Consider the following 14650-nt stretch of genomic DNA (forward strand, 5'->3'; position numbering starts at 1 on the left):
AGGTATCCAGCATGGGTGAGTGGGGCGGGGCAGGATGGATGGCAGGTGGAAGGCCAGCTAGTGAGCATGTTGCTGAATCATCCTGTGTGGATCAGGGTACGAGGGGACGGCAGAGTGAGCCTGGGAAGCCTGCGTGGGGTCAGAGTGTGAGGCACATGGCAGAGTGAGCTCGTGAAGCCAGCTAGGTGAGGGTGTGATACTGGAGGCAGTGGGAAATTGTGGGGGAGATGGGGTAGGTATTAGCATGGAAGATCACCCTGGACCATTGGTGGGCTCAGGGTAGGCCATGCTCTAAGTGGTGGGGCTGGAAGAAGGGTGTGGACTAGATGGTGGTTTCCAAGGTGGGATGGTCAGGGCCCAGTAACAGGGCCCCAGAGTACATGGCGGATGAGAGGTAAGAGGACTGCTTTTGGCTGGGGGGTTGGACATGCCATGGATTGAGATGGGGAACAGGGCAAAGGGGAGAGACCTGGAGAAATTCTGCTGGCTAAGGAGCAGTGAGAGGAGCCCTGGTGGTGCAGTCGTTAAGCGCTTAGTTGCTAACTAAAAGGTTGGCGATTCGAACCCACCAGCCACTCCCTGGGACAAGGATGCAGCATTTGCTTCCTTAAAGAATACGGCCTTGGGGACCCTCTGGGGTAGTTCTACTCTGTTCTACAGAGTCACTGTGAATTGGAATTAACTCGACAGCAGCAGGTTTGGCTTGGCTTTTGAGGAGCAGCAAGGTGACGTGACCTCTAAGTGGCTGAGTCATGACCAGAGCTGGGACTCCCTGGTCCCTAGGCCATCTTTCCCTCCCCCATAGTTCCTTCCCCTCACATCCCACCTGAGCCCAGCTGTGGACTGCACTTAATTCACGAGGTGCTTGATTTAATAAATGCATATTATCGAACAGAGAAGATAAAGCTGGTCCTCTGGTCAGGCCCAGATTCTGGAAGCTTTGGGGCTATGTGGCTGGACCCCCATCCTGGGGAGCCTGGATGACTGGGAGGTACTGATATTCCTCTGCGGGGCAGGGCACCCTATTTTTGAGGTGTGTCCCCAGTTAAAAAAAAAAAATTTTTTTTTTTTTTTAACTGACTTCAGCTCTCTGCATGGTGTGATCTCCAGGGAGACCTGAGGCTCCTGATCACAGCCCAAGGATTTGTTAAAGGAAGGGTGTACTGATCTGAGAGGACAACTTGGTGGCAGAAGGTGTTCGGCCCCCCAAGGGCCACCATGCTTTACAGCTCTGGTGCTGCCAAAGGCTTTTAGGGGTACACTCTCAGGAAAGCTGGAGGTGGAACTGGAAGACAAAGTGTAGTTTGCAGGGCCCTGGTGGCACACGGAGGCTGCAGTGAACCTGGACAGGGCCTGCACCTGCATCCGTTCTCTCTGCCATTCCCCCAGTGGGTATTCCTTTTTCCATTTGTCGTTAGGGCTCTCAGTGCTCACTTGGTCATCTTTTTCTCTCAGTTGTTCCTCCGCACGTTCACTTGATAAGCTACTTTTAGTTCTCTTGCTGGTTTATTTGCTCATTCATTCATTTAGTAGGCAGACGTTTTAGCTTCCTAGTGCTGCCGTAACAAAACACCACAAGTGGGTGGCTTTAAAGAACAGAAATTTATTTTCTCATAGTTCAGGAGACCAGAAGCCTAAATTTAGGGTGTGGCTCTAGGGGGAAGTCTTTCCTTTTCTATTCCTTTGTGGGCTTGTCATGGCGTCTGTTCTGTGTCCATTCTGGTCTTTCGATAATTCAGAACTGATTAGATTTAGAGCCTACCCTGCTTGGATATGACCTAATTAACATAACAAAGAAAATGCTATTTTTAAATAGGATCATATTTACAGGTATACCAAAAACCTAACCTGTGGTTGACAAGTTGATTCTGACTCATAGCGACTGTCTTAGTTGTCTAGTGGTGCCATGACAGACATACCACAAGTGGATGGCTTTAACAAAGAGAAATTTATTCTCTCAGTTTGGCTGGTTAGAAGTCTGAATTCAGGGCACCAGCTCCAGAGGCAGGCTTTCTCTCTCTGTCGGTTCTGGGGAAGGTCCTTGTCATCATTCTTCCTCTGGTCTAGTAGCTTCTCCGCATAGGAACCCTGGGTCCAAAGGACACACTCTGCTCCCGGCGCTGCTTTCTTGGTGATATGAGTGCCTCCCCCACTGCCATCTCTTTGCTTGCTTTTCTCTTTTGGATCTCAAAAGAGATGGGCTTAAATTGTAGATTAATTTTGTAGGTTGAGTCTACATAACTGCTACTAATCCCATTTTGTTAACATCATAGAGTAGGATTTTGGGGGGGACCAATTCAATCTATGACAGCGATGCTATGGGACAGAGTAGAACCGTATCATAGAGTTTCCAAGGAGTGGCTAGTGGATTCAGACTGCCGACTTTTTGGTTAGCAGCCAAACTCTTAATCACTGCGTCACCAGGGCTCCATATTTACAGGTATAGGGGCCAGGATTTCAGTATGTATTTTTGGGGAACACTATTCAACCCATAACATTAGGTCTGTATTCTAGGAGTTTACCATCTGCTGAGCTCTGCCCTCGTGCCCCTTGACAGGTGCAGGTCTTGTCCTTGAGAAATACAAGACCTGACCAGGAGGAGTGATGTGCCAGGCCATGTGAAAGAATTTCCAGAATATTCTGTGCACCCAGCAGTGCTGCCTGGATGGCCCCAAGGGACTGGGCAGGCTGAGTTACTCTAGGCAAAGGCTGCTTGGTGAACTAAGAATGGAAGTGAAGGCTGCTGCTGCTTGTGCAGGGAGGAAGGGTGCATCCAGGTATGGCCATGGCCCTTAGCGTCATCCCCAGGTGCTGCACCTGGGGGGCTCGGTGACCTGACCACCCCCAAACGAGAGACAGAGCATTTTTTGAAAGAATTTATTTTATTCCCAAATGAAACACAACATACCACAAAGCAGGCACTATGAGAAAGATCAGAACCCCAGTGGACTTGGGCTTATCACATGATTTAGTGCTTTTATTTTGAATTGTATGTGGGGAGACACCACCTGCTCAGTGATCTGGGCCTCTAAAGTCCTGGTTAAAATGAAAAATAAAGTACAGAGAGAATGCAAAACCCATTGCCATCGAGTCGATTTCGGCTCATGGCGACCGTGTAGGACAGAATAGAACTGCCCCATAGGGTTTCCAAGGAGCGGCTGGTGGATTCGAACTGTTGACCTTTTGGTTAGCAGCTGAGCTCTAAGCCACTGCATTACTAGGGCTCCACAGATAATGCATGCATGCTCTCAGTAAAGGACTTGCCACGCAGAGTGTCCTGTCAACCTGTCTTTTTTCATGAAAGAAACCAACCTTGAGTGTTTCCAGTCATTCTTACCTCTGGTCTCTAGAGCAGTGGCTCTCAGTGGGGGTGATTTTGCCCCCCAGAGGACATTTGGCAATGTCTGGAGTCAGTGTTGGTTGTACAACTGGGGAGGTGTTACTGCTGAACACCCTGCAGCGCACAGGACAACAGACAGGCCCGACCATGCTGAGAGTGAGCAGCCCTGGTCTTGGGGCAACAGGCGTCCTGACCTTGGTGTATCTCAATGCTAGTCTTTTTCACACACACAGAAAGAATGTTTCGCATTATATTGGGTTGTGTTGTTCTCTAAAAATGTATATGTATTCTCCGTGAACTTTGCAACTTGCTTTTTTCGTTTGACATTCTGTGTTTGAGAACTTTAAACATTGATGCCTGTGGATCCAGTTCATTTATTTTAACGTCCGTGGTTTAACTACCTTGGGAGTAGGTCATGTTTTATCTTTCATTTTTCTTTCAATGGACGCCTTGCTCGTTTCTGACTACTTCTGATCTTTTCCGTTGCAAGTGGTGTTGATGGAACATGTTTGTAAGTGCTCTCTGCACATGTGTGGAGGTCCGGAAGGGCAGATGCGTGGGAGTGAAATTGCCGGGTGTAGGATGCACCCATGAGCAATTTCACTGGCCACTGCCTGCCCTCATCAGCACTCAGCGTTGTCCGTTGTTTACGTTTGGGATGAGGTGATTGGTGAGAAAAGGTGCGTTACTGTTGTTCTGTTTTCACCTGATTGCTAGTGAGGCTCTTCACACACATCTCAGCCACTGAGTGTTCTCTGGCACCTCTGCAAACCTCCACCCCCGTGGGTCCCCTTGGTGCCGTGCGGTGACCCATGCATTGGCCCCCAGGTGTGGTGACGCTTCGCTCTCAGGTTGCTAACGTGCTTTCCTTGTCTAGCGTCTGTGCCCCCTGTTCCTCTGCGTCCTGCGACGGAGCGCGACACAGTTGACTGAGTTGCAGCTTCTTATCTTCAGTTTTATGAGACTACACTGTAGTATCTTTGCTGGACTTGGGTGTCCCAAACCTCCACTTGTTCCCAGAGGGTAACTTTGTTTCTGAGTTTGAGGGCTTGCCGCCCTCGGGAGCTCCAGATCCTGGCTGCAGGGCACTGGGCAGGCTTCCCACTGACGTCGGCTCTGTTCCTGCAGGCAGACCTCTGCATTATGACCCGGCTGCTGGGCTACGTGAACCCCTTGGATCCCAGCTTTGTGGCTGCTGTCCTCACCATCACCTTCAACCCACTGTTCTGGAATGTGGTAAGTGCCCTGCTGCTGGCGCTGTCCCGGTCCGACGCTCGGAGGCCCTTAGCCTTGGAGATTCCGGCACAGCCTCTCATCGAGTGGCTGACCTAGTCCTCTGTTTTGCTTAGGCTAGTGCTCAAATGGCCTCAGAAGTCACGGGTGGCTTGCAGCCAGCATTCGGCCCACCTGGCCTCTGGGACATGCCACCTCAAATATGTCCACAGTGGCTATACCCATAGTCTTATCTAAGTTGTGGGGTTTTCTTCCCTCTTTGCCATGTTGCACAATGAAGCCATTTTCTTGCAAATGCCTCCCCCTCCCATGGCCTCCATCAGCATTTTTATTTTCCCTAAATAAGGCTTCTAACAAAAAGAGTCTGCCCACCCACAGACTGAGACATGCTGTAGCAGAACAAGCCGATATGAATTCAAAACACAAGAAACTGGGCAGCCATTTATAAGGGAGAGGGTGCACGAATGGCTTAGGGCTGACCACTTGGGTGAGCCTACCCCCCAGAACCCAGGCTTGGTGGGGCTTGAGGAAGGTATGAGAGTACCCCTTCTTCCCAGATTGTGGGGTGCCGCTCTTGGGGCCTCTGGTCTGCTTCCGGCTACCCTGGAGCTGGGGGTGAGCCCTGGGGCCTGTAACTGAGCTACACTTGGGTCTGCTAGTACAGAGCTTGCAAACGCCCTGTGATCAGCCTTGAGGGGAATCTGAAGAGAAGGCAGAGAGAGAGTAGCGCAAGCAACATACTGTTCCTGCCTGTTTTCATTTAAGGGGACCCATGTCCCAGGGGACAGAACAGGATGTGTTTTTTTATTGGGTTTATGAGTGAGGTAGACATGGGTAGTGGGTGGTCAGGGTGGGCAGGGCTGCTTCCCTCACAGAGGCTATGTTCCATGAGCCGTCCCTCCTGTCCTGAACATGTTGGACCCGCTGCGTGGCCACTTTGCCATACAAAGGGGCAAGAGAACAGGGCATTGCTGGCCTGCAAGGGAGTGGGTGGGAGGGGACAGGCTGAGCCTGGCTGAGCTGAGCGGAGCCCTGAGAGATGGCTGGGGGCTCTCTGTCCATGTGGGCGTGGAACTGAGGCCAGGAGGCTTGGCTTGAGCTGTTTGGGATTGAGCTCTTCACATGCTGCTTTTCAGCCTCTTGGCCGCTCCTCACTGCCCCAAGAATCCTAGGCTTTCTGGAGACCTGCCCTCCTCCCACGTGCTCTGTTTGCCGAGCTGGCCCTCCCCTCCTCTCACACCCAAAAAAGAAACCAAGCCAGCTGGCATCGAGCCAATTCGGACTCATAGCGGCACTACAGGACAGAGCTGAACCGCCCTATAGGGTTTCCGAGGCTGTAATCTTTACAGAAACAAGCTGCCACATCGTTCTCCCACGGAGTGGCTGGTGGGTTCGAACTGCTGACCTTTTGGTTGGCAGCTGAGCGCTTAACGACTACACCACCAGGGCTTCTTTCCCCTTACACAGGCCTCCCTAATCGAGCTCTGGTGCACCCACTGAGGCCCAGGGCCGGCCTCCCTCCTGTACACCGACCTGCCGTCCCCTGGCTCTACTTGTATTCCCCCCAGGTCCCTGTGTGCTTTCTTCCTGTTCCACCTTCTCCCACATTTCTAGCTTCCCAGAGGTGATGCAGATGTGTGGTAAATGGCCCCAAAAGATACCCATGGCCTAACTGCTGGGACTTATGAATGTGACCTTATATGGCAAAAAAGAGCCTTTGCAGATATGGTTTAGTAAGGATCTTGAGATAGGGAGATTGTCCTAGATTATCTGGGTGGGCCCTAAACCCAATTACAGGAGGGAGGTGGAGGGAGTTTACTTAAACACACACACACACACACACGACTACACACATATACACACACACACACACACACATGCAAAGAGGTAATGTGAAGATGGAGGCAGAGAGTGGAGTGATGTGGCCACAAGTTAAGGAATGACAGAAGAGGCAAGCAAGGATTCTCCCCTAGAGCCTCTGGAGGGAGAATGGCCTTGCCAACACCTTGATTTTGGCCTAGTGACAGTGATTTCAGACTTCTGGCCTCCAGAACTGTGAGAGAATAAATTTCTGTTGTTTTAAGCCAAAAGTTTGTGGTCACTTGTTACAGCAGCAGCAGGAAATGAATAGAGTGTTAAAAAAACGTACAGCTGTTGATCCCTGCTAGAAGAAATCACAGTCCTAACAGAGCCGCGTGGGAGTGTGTGGTACCCTTCCCCTCCAGAGTCCCGGCCCCAGAGGCTCTGCTTGCAGGAAGCGTCAGGGCCCCCAGCACACCCTCTCCTCAGCCTGTAGTGGCTGTGGACCTGGTGGCTGGCCCTGCACACTGGCCTCACCTCTTGGCAGCACAGGGGCTTGGCTTGCCAAAGCCACAGTGGGTCCTGGGGACACATGTATGCCTAAGTCCCCTCTGGTTATTTTCTAGTTGCCCTTTCCAACCATGTGTTTTACATAGTTCTCTTAAAGCTATTCTTTGGCCCACAGAGATTTCCAGAACAGCTGTGTGACCAAGTCTCAGTAAGGGTCCGGGGACAGGCAGCTCTGGGGCTGTGTGTTTGCTGTCAGTTATTTTTGGTCATAAGTTTTGATTTGCCTCATTTTTGTCAAAATTATTCACTGAAACAGTTTGTGGTCATTAGTAGGAGAGAGAGCTCTTCAGTGTTGTTTCAGAGTGAGAAAATGGACGGAAACATGTTGTGGTTTAGTGGGCTGCTGCTGGGGGTGGGGAGCAGAGGAACAGCAGGAAAAACTGGTTTAGGGTCTGCCCCCTGCTCTGCCCCTTCCAGCTCTGGGGTGTTGATGCCCACTGTGCCTCTGAGCCACTACATGATGAGAAACCCTCCTTCTGGGGTCACCATGGGGCTGAAAGAGGCCGCTTGTGAAAGCCTCTACCACTTGGTGAGTATTTATCAAACTTTAATCATAGCCGATACTGGAGTAGGAGCCTGGGTGTTGCAAACGCTTAAGCGCTTGACTGCTAGCGAAAAAGTTGGGGGTTGGAACACACCCAGAGGTGCCTGGGAAGACAGGCCTGGTGATCTGCTTCTGAAAGGCCTTGAAAACCCTATGAACAGTTCCACTGTGACACATGGGGTCCCCATGAGTCAGAATCGACTTGATGGCAACTAATAACAACAGATATTGGGGCACTGATGTGCCTAGGCTAGGTAGGTGCGTTTGTGCATCGTTCCAGCCCTCTGAGGCAAATGCTGTCTTTGGCCCCCCTGGAAACGAGGCTTAAAGAGCTTTGTTCATTCATTTGCTTTTCATGTATTTTTTGATGGCCTACTGTGTGCAGGCAGTGTTCCAGGTGTGGGGATAACGGCCCAGCCTCACAGAGTGCAGTCCAAAGTGCTAAGCAAGGCAGGTTTTGAGAGTCTGTGGGGTGGCCAGGGAAGGCCTCTCTGGCAGAGCCACCTTTGATCCAAAACTGGGGGTGGGGGGGCATATTGAAGGAGCCCTTGGCCATCAGGGAAGATGCAAGTGCAGAAGTCCTGAGACTGGAGTGTGCTTGGTGATTTCAAGGACTTAGCTGGAGTCAGCGGCAGTGAGGAGGAAGGAGAAAGGAGAAGGCCAGAGGGGCTGGGGTGATGGTACAGGGTCTTGTACGATGTTGGAGGCCTGGTGGAGGGGGTAGGGCGTGGGTGGTGGTGCTTTGAGCTGAGAGCGACTCAGTCTGACTCAGGTGTTCGAGGTTCATGTGGGGTACCTTGAGGAGACTGAATGGTAGGGGCAAGGGCAGAAGTGGGGGCTGTCAGCAGCAATCACTCCCTGTGGCTGGTGCCTGGGACCAGGAGGACGTCAGTGGGGGTGGGGGAAGTGGTCCAATTCTGGTGTGTTCTGAGAGAAGGCAGGGTTGACGGGACTTACAGTGATTTGACGGTGAGTGTAAGAGAGGGGTCAAGGACAGCTCAGTGGCTTGGGGCCTGAGTGATGGCAGGAGGTGGGACAGCTGAAGGAGGAAAAGTCCAGTTTTGTCTGCATTAGATTTAAGATGCCCGTGAGACACCCAAGTGAAGCGTGGAGGACGCATAGGAGTTGGGTTCAGGGGAGAGGTTGGGCTGTGGTGACTTCCAGTGCCATAGGAAACGGCCAGCCAGGAGCTGAACCTGGACTGGAAGTCAGGTGAGTGTCTCACAGCACTGGGCTCCACACCCTGTTCCTCCCTTGTGTCCCCCCAGCCAACGGCACTCTTCCGCCCTTGTCTCATTGGAGGATCTTTGGGTAAAACTTAACAGTGCTGACCCCTGCCCAAGGAGTGCTGGTGGTGCAGTGGTTAAGCACTCACTGCTAACTGAAGGGTCAGTGATTCAAACCCACCAGCTGCTCCAAGTGAGAAAGATGTGTTAGTCTGCTTCCATAAAGATTTACAGCCTTGGAAACCCTATGGGGCAGTTCTAGTCTGTCCTACATGGTTGCTATGAGTCGGAAGCGACTTGATGGCTGTGGGTTTGGACCCCTGCTCTTTCTTGAAGCTTCCACACTAAGTTTTTTGATCTCTTTCTGCGGCACCTTGTGACTCTTTTTCCTCCCATGTTGCTGGAAGCCCTGTGTGCCAGGTGTTGAGTGAGCACATGTCCTCTACTTAACCTAGGGCCCAGTCAATGTCCCATTCAGTTGTGGCCAGGGCTCAGGAGGAAGGAGCCAAAGTGCTGTAGAGACACTGATTACAGGCCTCTCCTTGTCCCCTTGTCTCAGTCCCTGGCCCAGGACCCTCCTCAGTGGCTCAACCTTGGGTCCAGACGCATCTCCAGGCCCTACATTATACCCCATATCCAGAAGAGAACTCTCCCAGAGCCTCCTGACATACTCCACCTTCCCTGTCACCTCCTCCAGGTGCCCATCCCAGCTGTCCAGGGCCTTCCTTGCCACTTGCATCCCTCCCTCCTAAGGCACTAGTTACTGCTGAGCCCCTGTCTCCCTCCACCACCCCCATCTCCCAGGCCAAGCAGCCCAGGGCCCTGCCACAGGCAGAATCGGGCTCTACATGCCCTTCCCACAGTTGCTTCTGGGATAGAGTGCAAACTCCTCAGCCTGGTTTGTAAGGCTGACTGGCACCCTCTCTCACCTACATTCACCCCACTTTGTGCCTCAGTCACCCTAAGGTCCCTTCCCTTCCTCAGGACTTACCTGTGCCCTCAGCCACCTTCTCTCAGGCCTGGTCAGGGCTCACCCCTTCCAGGGTATCTTCCCTGCCTCTCACAACCCCCTGTGCCCAGCCATGTGCTCTGGGCCTGGCTTCTCAGCCCAGCACTGTTGGCTTTTGGGCCAGATCATTTTCTGTTGTGGGGTCTGCAGGACGTTCAGCAGCATCCTTGGCCTCTACCCACTAGGTGTCAGTAGAATCCCCACCGTCATAATGGTCTAAATTGTCTCCTACACGGCCGTGCTGTGGGGGTTGAAACCAGCTGACTGCTGGTCTGAACACAGCAGCCTACTTCATGCCTCCCGTGAGCCCTTGGGACCGCCTCTCCACACCTGACACCTGCTCATCCTCCGTGTTACGGAGGGCAGAGAGAGGGTCTGCTTCCTTGCTTCTGTGAGCTCAGTGCCCAGTGCTATGTCCACATAGAACACAGGCTCAGTAAATATTTACTGCAGCCGTCATTGCTTGGATGAAACATAATGCGCAGTTCATCACTCTTCTGACATGAACTCCAGGGGTCTATGTTGTGACCCTTGCATATGCAGGCCTTGACTTGATGAAAAGAAGAAAACACAGCAGAGATAAGATAGGGCAGCCCTGCGCAATGCCCAGCTCCCTGGGGACGCCATCCGGTGTTCTGACCCCGGGCCAGCTCGAGGTTATTGTAATAATGGCCTTGCACTGTCTGTCATTGTTTACAACAGTAGATGATTCACACATCTGGGATCTTAACTCTTAAAGATAAATTGCTTATGATAAGGTGGAGGCTGATTGAGACACCCTAGCTCCTTTGGACACTGTGGTTGAACTGGGTGGGTTTGGAGAGAGTGGCCATCATGTTAACCCCCCACAGTGGATGCTTCAAGGAGAGGCAGTGCTCTAATCGTTCTGCAAGGACACAAGTGTAAAGGGGCCAGGACCTGCGTCTGCTCTGCCATCAGTGAAGCCATGCCTTCTCTCCCGTGGCCTCTAGCCACCCTGGCTTCCTTTAGCTCTGGCTTCCCTTGCCCTTACTCTTGTGTCCTTGCTTGGGCTGTTTCTTCTGCCTTAAGCTGCTCCACCATCCTGCAGAGGTCAGGGTGGCAGGCCTGCCCTGTGAAGCCCCCTCCTCCAGTGTCCCCGGGCTTAGGCGGGTAAGTGTGTTTGATGAGGCAGTTGCCAACAGACATCCTAGCTCTCCCAGCCAAAACAAACCCGCACCAGAGCCCTGCAGTCCGTCCCTGTGTTAGGATAACTGACTGCCTGGTTTGCCCTGGACATCCCTGGTTTTAGCCCCTCAGCCCCTGGCACACCAGGAGGGCTGCCCACCCTAGTCTGTGGGAAGACACAGCTGAGGTTCATCTGGGAAGAGCCAGTGTTCACTCCAAGGAGGGGAGGCCGCTCACTGCAGGGCTGGCCAGCCCTCTGGTGCGGTGGGAGGGTGGGAGGCTGCTCACTGCAGGGCACAGTGGCTGGACTGGTGCCAGGGCTACAGCCTGGAGGGAGCCCTGGCTGCAGGACAGCAGGTGGCGCTGTGGGCAAGGCAAGGAGACCACATCCGGAAGGAGAGGGGTGGGCCCTGCCCTGCTCAGTTGCCTGCATGAGACCTTTAGTGTTCATCTGCTGGTGCATTCCTGGGGACCCCATGGACCCCATGGTGCCTGTGGAAGCATGTTGAGTGAGGTGGTCAGCCAGACACTGGGGGACAGGGCCCTGCCTCTTCTGCCTCTGGCTCTCTGTGTGAGAGGTGAAACTGAACAATCAGGGTTCAAGGACTAACAAGGCATCCCTAAAGGGTCTATAGGAAACCCTGGTGGTGTAGTGGTTAAGTACTACAGCGGCTAACCAAGAGGTTGGCAGTTCGAATCCACCAGGCGCTCCTTGGAAACTCTACGAGGGCAGTTCTACTCTGTCCTGTAGGGTCACTATGAGTGGGAATCGACTCGATGGCAGTGGATTTGCTTTTTTTTGTTTGTTTTTTAAAGGGTCTATATGCGGATAGTAGATGAGGGGAGGGGTCGTAAGACTCCTGGGGAAGGGGCCCTTAAGCAGGCTTGAAGGCTACATAGGGTTTGTGCCGCAGAGGGCCAGCCAGGGCAGGCAGAACAGATGGGCCCAGGTGGGCTTCTCAGAGAAAGTGGGAGTGGGGGGTGAGGAGGAGTGGAGAAGACCAAAGATGGGGAGAAGTGTGGGGGAGGTGGATGGGCAGGCCCAGGTCCCATGGAGGAAGACCGTCAATCATGGCTTGTGGTCCTGGCGTCCGTTGGAGGCGGGTAGGGGTGTCGCTCAGGCAGACATGGGCACTGGGTTGTGAGCCAGTCTCTCTGAGCCCCTCACTCTCCCTGGCATAGAAACTTGGCTCTCTGGGCATGGCCGGGTACCCAGTGGGCTTCCAGCCTGGGTTTGGGGGCCAGAGAGCAGCTTCCTGACCAGTGTGCGTCTGGTGTTTGCAGGAATGTTGAGCTGGGCTGACTGATAGAGCCTGCGGCACAGGGAAGGCCTTTGAGCAGAGCCAGCTGGCACATGAAACCAACTGAGGCCTTGCTCCCGAGAGCTCAGGGCTCCAGTCAGCCAGTCCCGTCCCCGCCTTGGGCTGGTTGCTTCATCTTGGGTCTGGAAGCGTAGCCTCTGCCCTGCTTTCTTTTTTTTTTTTTACAGTGAGGCTGCAAGGCTGTCAGGGAGGAAAGAATGGAGGGTTTGGGAATCAGGAGGCCCCAGCGTCCTTACTGGCACCAAGGAGCAGCAGCTGTGGGAGCTGCTGGCTACAAGTGCTTCCAGAGGAGGCCTGGCATCAGTGGAAGCTTCCAGAAGAGTTCTTGCATCTGTGGAAGCCCCCAGCGCCTTTGCCTTCCCAGCTACTTCTCTGAGCTTCAGCTCAAGTGCTTTTCATTTAGTCCAGAAACTGGTGCCCAGGAAATTTCCATGGCTTAGGGATGTGTCTTGTAGCTGGTGACCCCTCCCTATCTCCAGGAGTGATGATGGGCCCAGGGCCGGCTGTGGTGGCGGTCAGTTCTCCAGGATCACCAGATGCCCCTGCTTGGCTCCAGAGTTCAATTTTATTGGTTGCCCAGGAGGCAGCCCTGTTCTGCTGCCATGGTCCCTGGTCCTCACCCCTTGCTTCCTCTACCAGCTGTGTCACAGTGAGAGTCAGGAAGGTTAAGGTGGGAGATGGCCAAGTGCTGCCCTGCCCAAGGTGGAGTGTAGCCAGGTGTGGAGACGGGAAAGGGCACTTTGCTTCTGTCACTGCTGGACCTTGAGATGACAATTTCAGGGGTTTATTTAAGAGGGGGCGCTAGCCCAGGCCTGGGGAGCCTGTCTGCAGGCTGAGGCATGCACAGTGCACATGGGCCTGGTCTTGGTGGGAGGATGAGGTCAGAGCTGAACAGTCTACTCCAGGGGTCCAGGTGGAGAGAGATGGAGACCCAGGGAACCTGATGGAAGGTGGGAATTAGAAGAATGCCTGGAGGTCAGAGCCCTGACTGGGACCTGGAGCCTGTGAAATTCCCCAACGGGAGTTTTCAAAATCGGGTGCCCTTTTTGGTTCATCCCAGTGCTGTGCCAGCCCCTGCCAGGTGTACAGGCCCACAGGTGACCCAGAGGCAACCACAGTGGGCCACTCTGCCTGCTAACAGACCTTTGCTGCTTGCCCCACCCCACACTCTGACCCCTCAGTGGGGAGCCTATTTTCCAGGGTTGGTCTGTTTGTGGTGGTCGGCTGGGAGGCAGCTCCTGTGTGCACAGAGGGAGGAGTCCAGACCACCCACGAGAGCTGGTCCTTCAGACAGTCCTAGACTGAACTACTGACAGCACAGCCATTACCCACGCACAGCAGGCGCAGTACCGGTGGAGTGATTTAGTTTGGTCCAGCTGGCTCTTTTGGACCAATGTCCTCTTTTCCTGAGGCTGTGGGGAGCAAGATGGACAAGGACAGTTTCTGGGCCAAGGTATTCAAATAGCTATTTCCCAGATGAAGCCAGGCCACCTGTTGGAGGCCCCTGAGGAGCTTTAAAAACTTCTGCTGTCTGGGCCCCACCTCCAAGTGATTCTGATGGCCTGTGTGGGCCCTGGTCATCAGGGTATATAAAAGGTCCCAGGCATCCTCAGGTGCAGCCAAGGACAAGAATTGCAGCGTGACCCAGCCTGCAGAATAATGGGAGCATGTCCAGCGCTGACCATCACATGCCCTGAGAGCCTGTTGCTTTCACACCTGGAGCTCACAGAGCATTACAGGTTTGTCCTGCGGGGAGCAGAGGGTCCAGGCCCCAATGTGGTGAAGGCCAGGCCACTGGGTGTGAAGAGCCGTGGTAGGGCCCCTCTCCCCTCTACCCCGGAGGGACCTTGCCCACTAAGAAGCCACACCAGCCATGGGGCAGTGCCCACATCCATTCCTCTGGGACCTGACGACTCAAACACCCATGTTAAATAGCACATCTTCCAGTCTCGTGAGCTCCCACATCCTCTGTCCCCGGGTGGCCTATCTGGTCTTGAGCTGCCGGTCTGAACCAGGTCAGAATTGCTCTCAAAATGACTTCAATCCAAAGGATTCCTCCAGGCTCGTGTGTGTGTGTGTGTGTATGTCTGTGTGTCTGCCTCTGTGTGTGTGTGTGTCTGTCTGTCTGTCTGTCTGGCTGTGTGTGCGTGTGTGACGTCCAGGCTTAAAGGAGCCCTGGCAAAGGGCTTTGGGTGGATGTCTGGGGTTATGGAACCTGCTGTAGTCTGAGACCTCCTCCGGACGGCCTCTCAAGCCTTGTGCAGAGTGGATGCTGGAAACTTCCTTCTTTCTGGAGCTGGCATGCTCTTGAAAGGCTGGTGGGGGTGCCTTGCACCCGGTGGGCCCCCAGGCCTGTGGTCCCAGGCAGAGGGCCTGCGGGGAGCGGTGTCATGGCCTGCCCCGCTTAGGCATCAGCCTCTAACCTGGGCTGGATGGAGCTAGGGCTGGTTCTGCATAGCT

The 14650-nt window shown here is 53.6% G+C and overlaps 1 protein-coding gene across 8 annotated transcripts in view; it reads left to right on the forward strand.

The window, feature by feature from the left end:
* The window catches only part of PEMT (phosphatidylethanolamine N-methyltransferase), a 94101-nt gene that overhangs the window by 10365 nt on the left and 69086 nt on the right, over window positions 1-14650 (forward strand). For 4 of the 8 annotated variants that reach the window (XM_064279404.1, XM_010600222.3, XM_023539730.2 and 1 more), the window contains exon 2: window positions 4469-4576. In XM_064279404.1, coding sequence (XP_064135474.1) covers window positions 4484-4576 — 93 coding nt within the window. In that variant the 5' untranslated portion in view covers window positions 4469-4483. Of the gene's footprint in view, window positions 1-4468; window positions 4577-4615; window positions 7473-14650 lie in introns of those variants that run through there. The other 4 variants (XM_010600224.3, XM_023539728.2, XR_002783958.2 and 1 more) reach the window with 4 other exon arrangements.

Source organism: Loxodonta africana, chromosome 2 (genome assembly GCF_030014295.1).
Source record: "Loxodonta africana isolate mLoxAfr1 chromosome 2, mLoxAfr1.hap2, whole genome shotgun sequence".
Classification (NCBI taxonomy): Eukaryota; Metazoa; Chordata; class Mammalia; order Proboscidea; family Elephantidae; genus Loxodonta; species Loxodonta africana.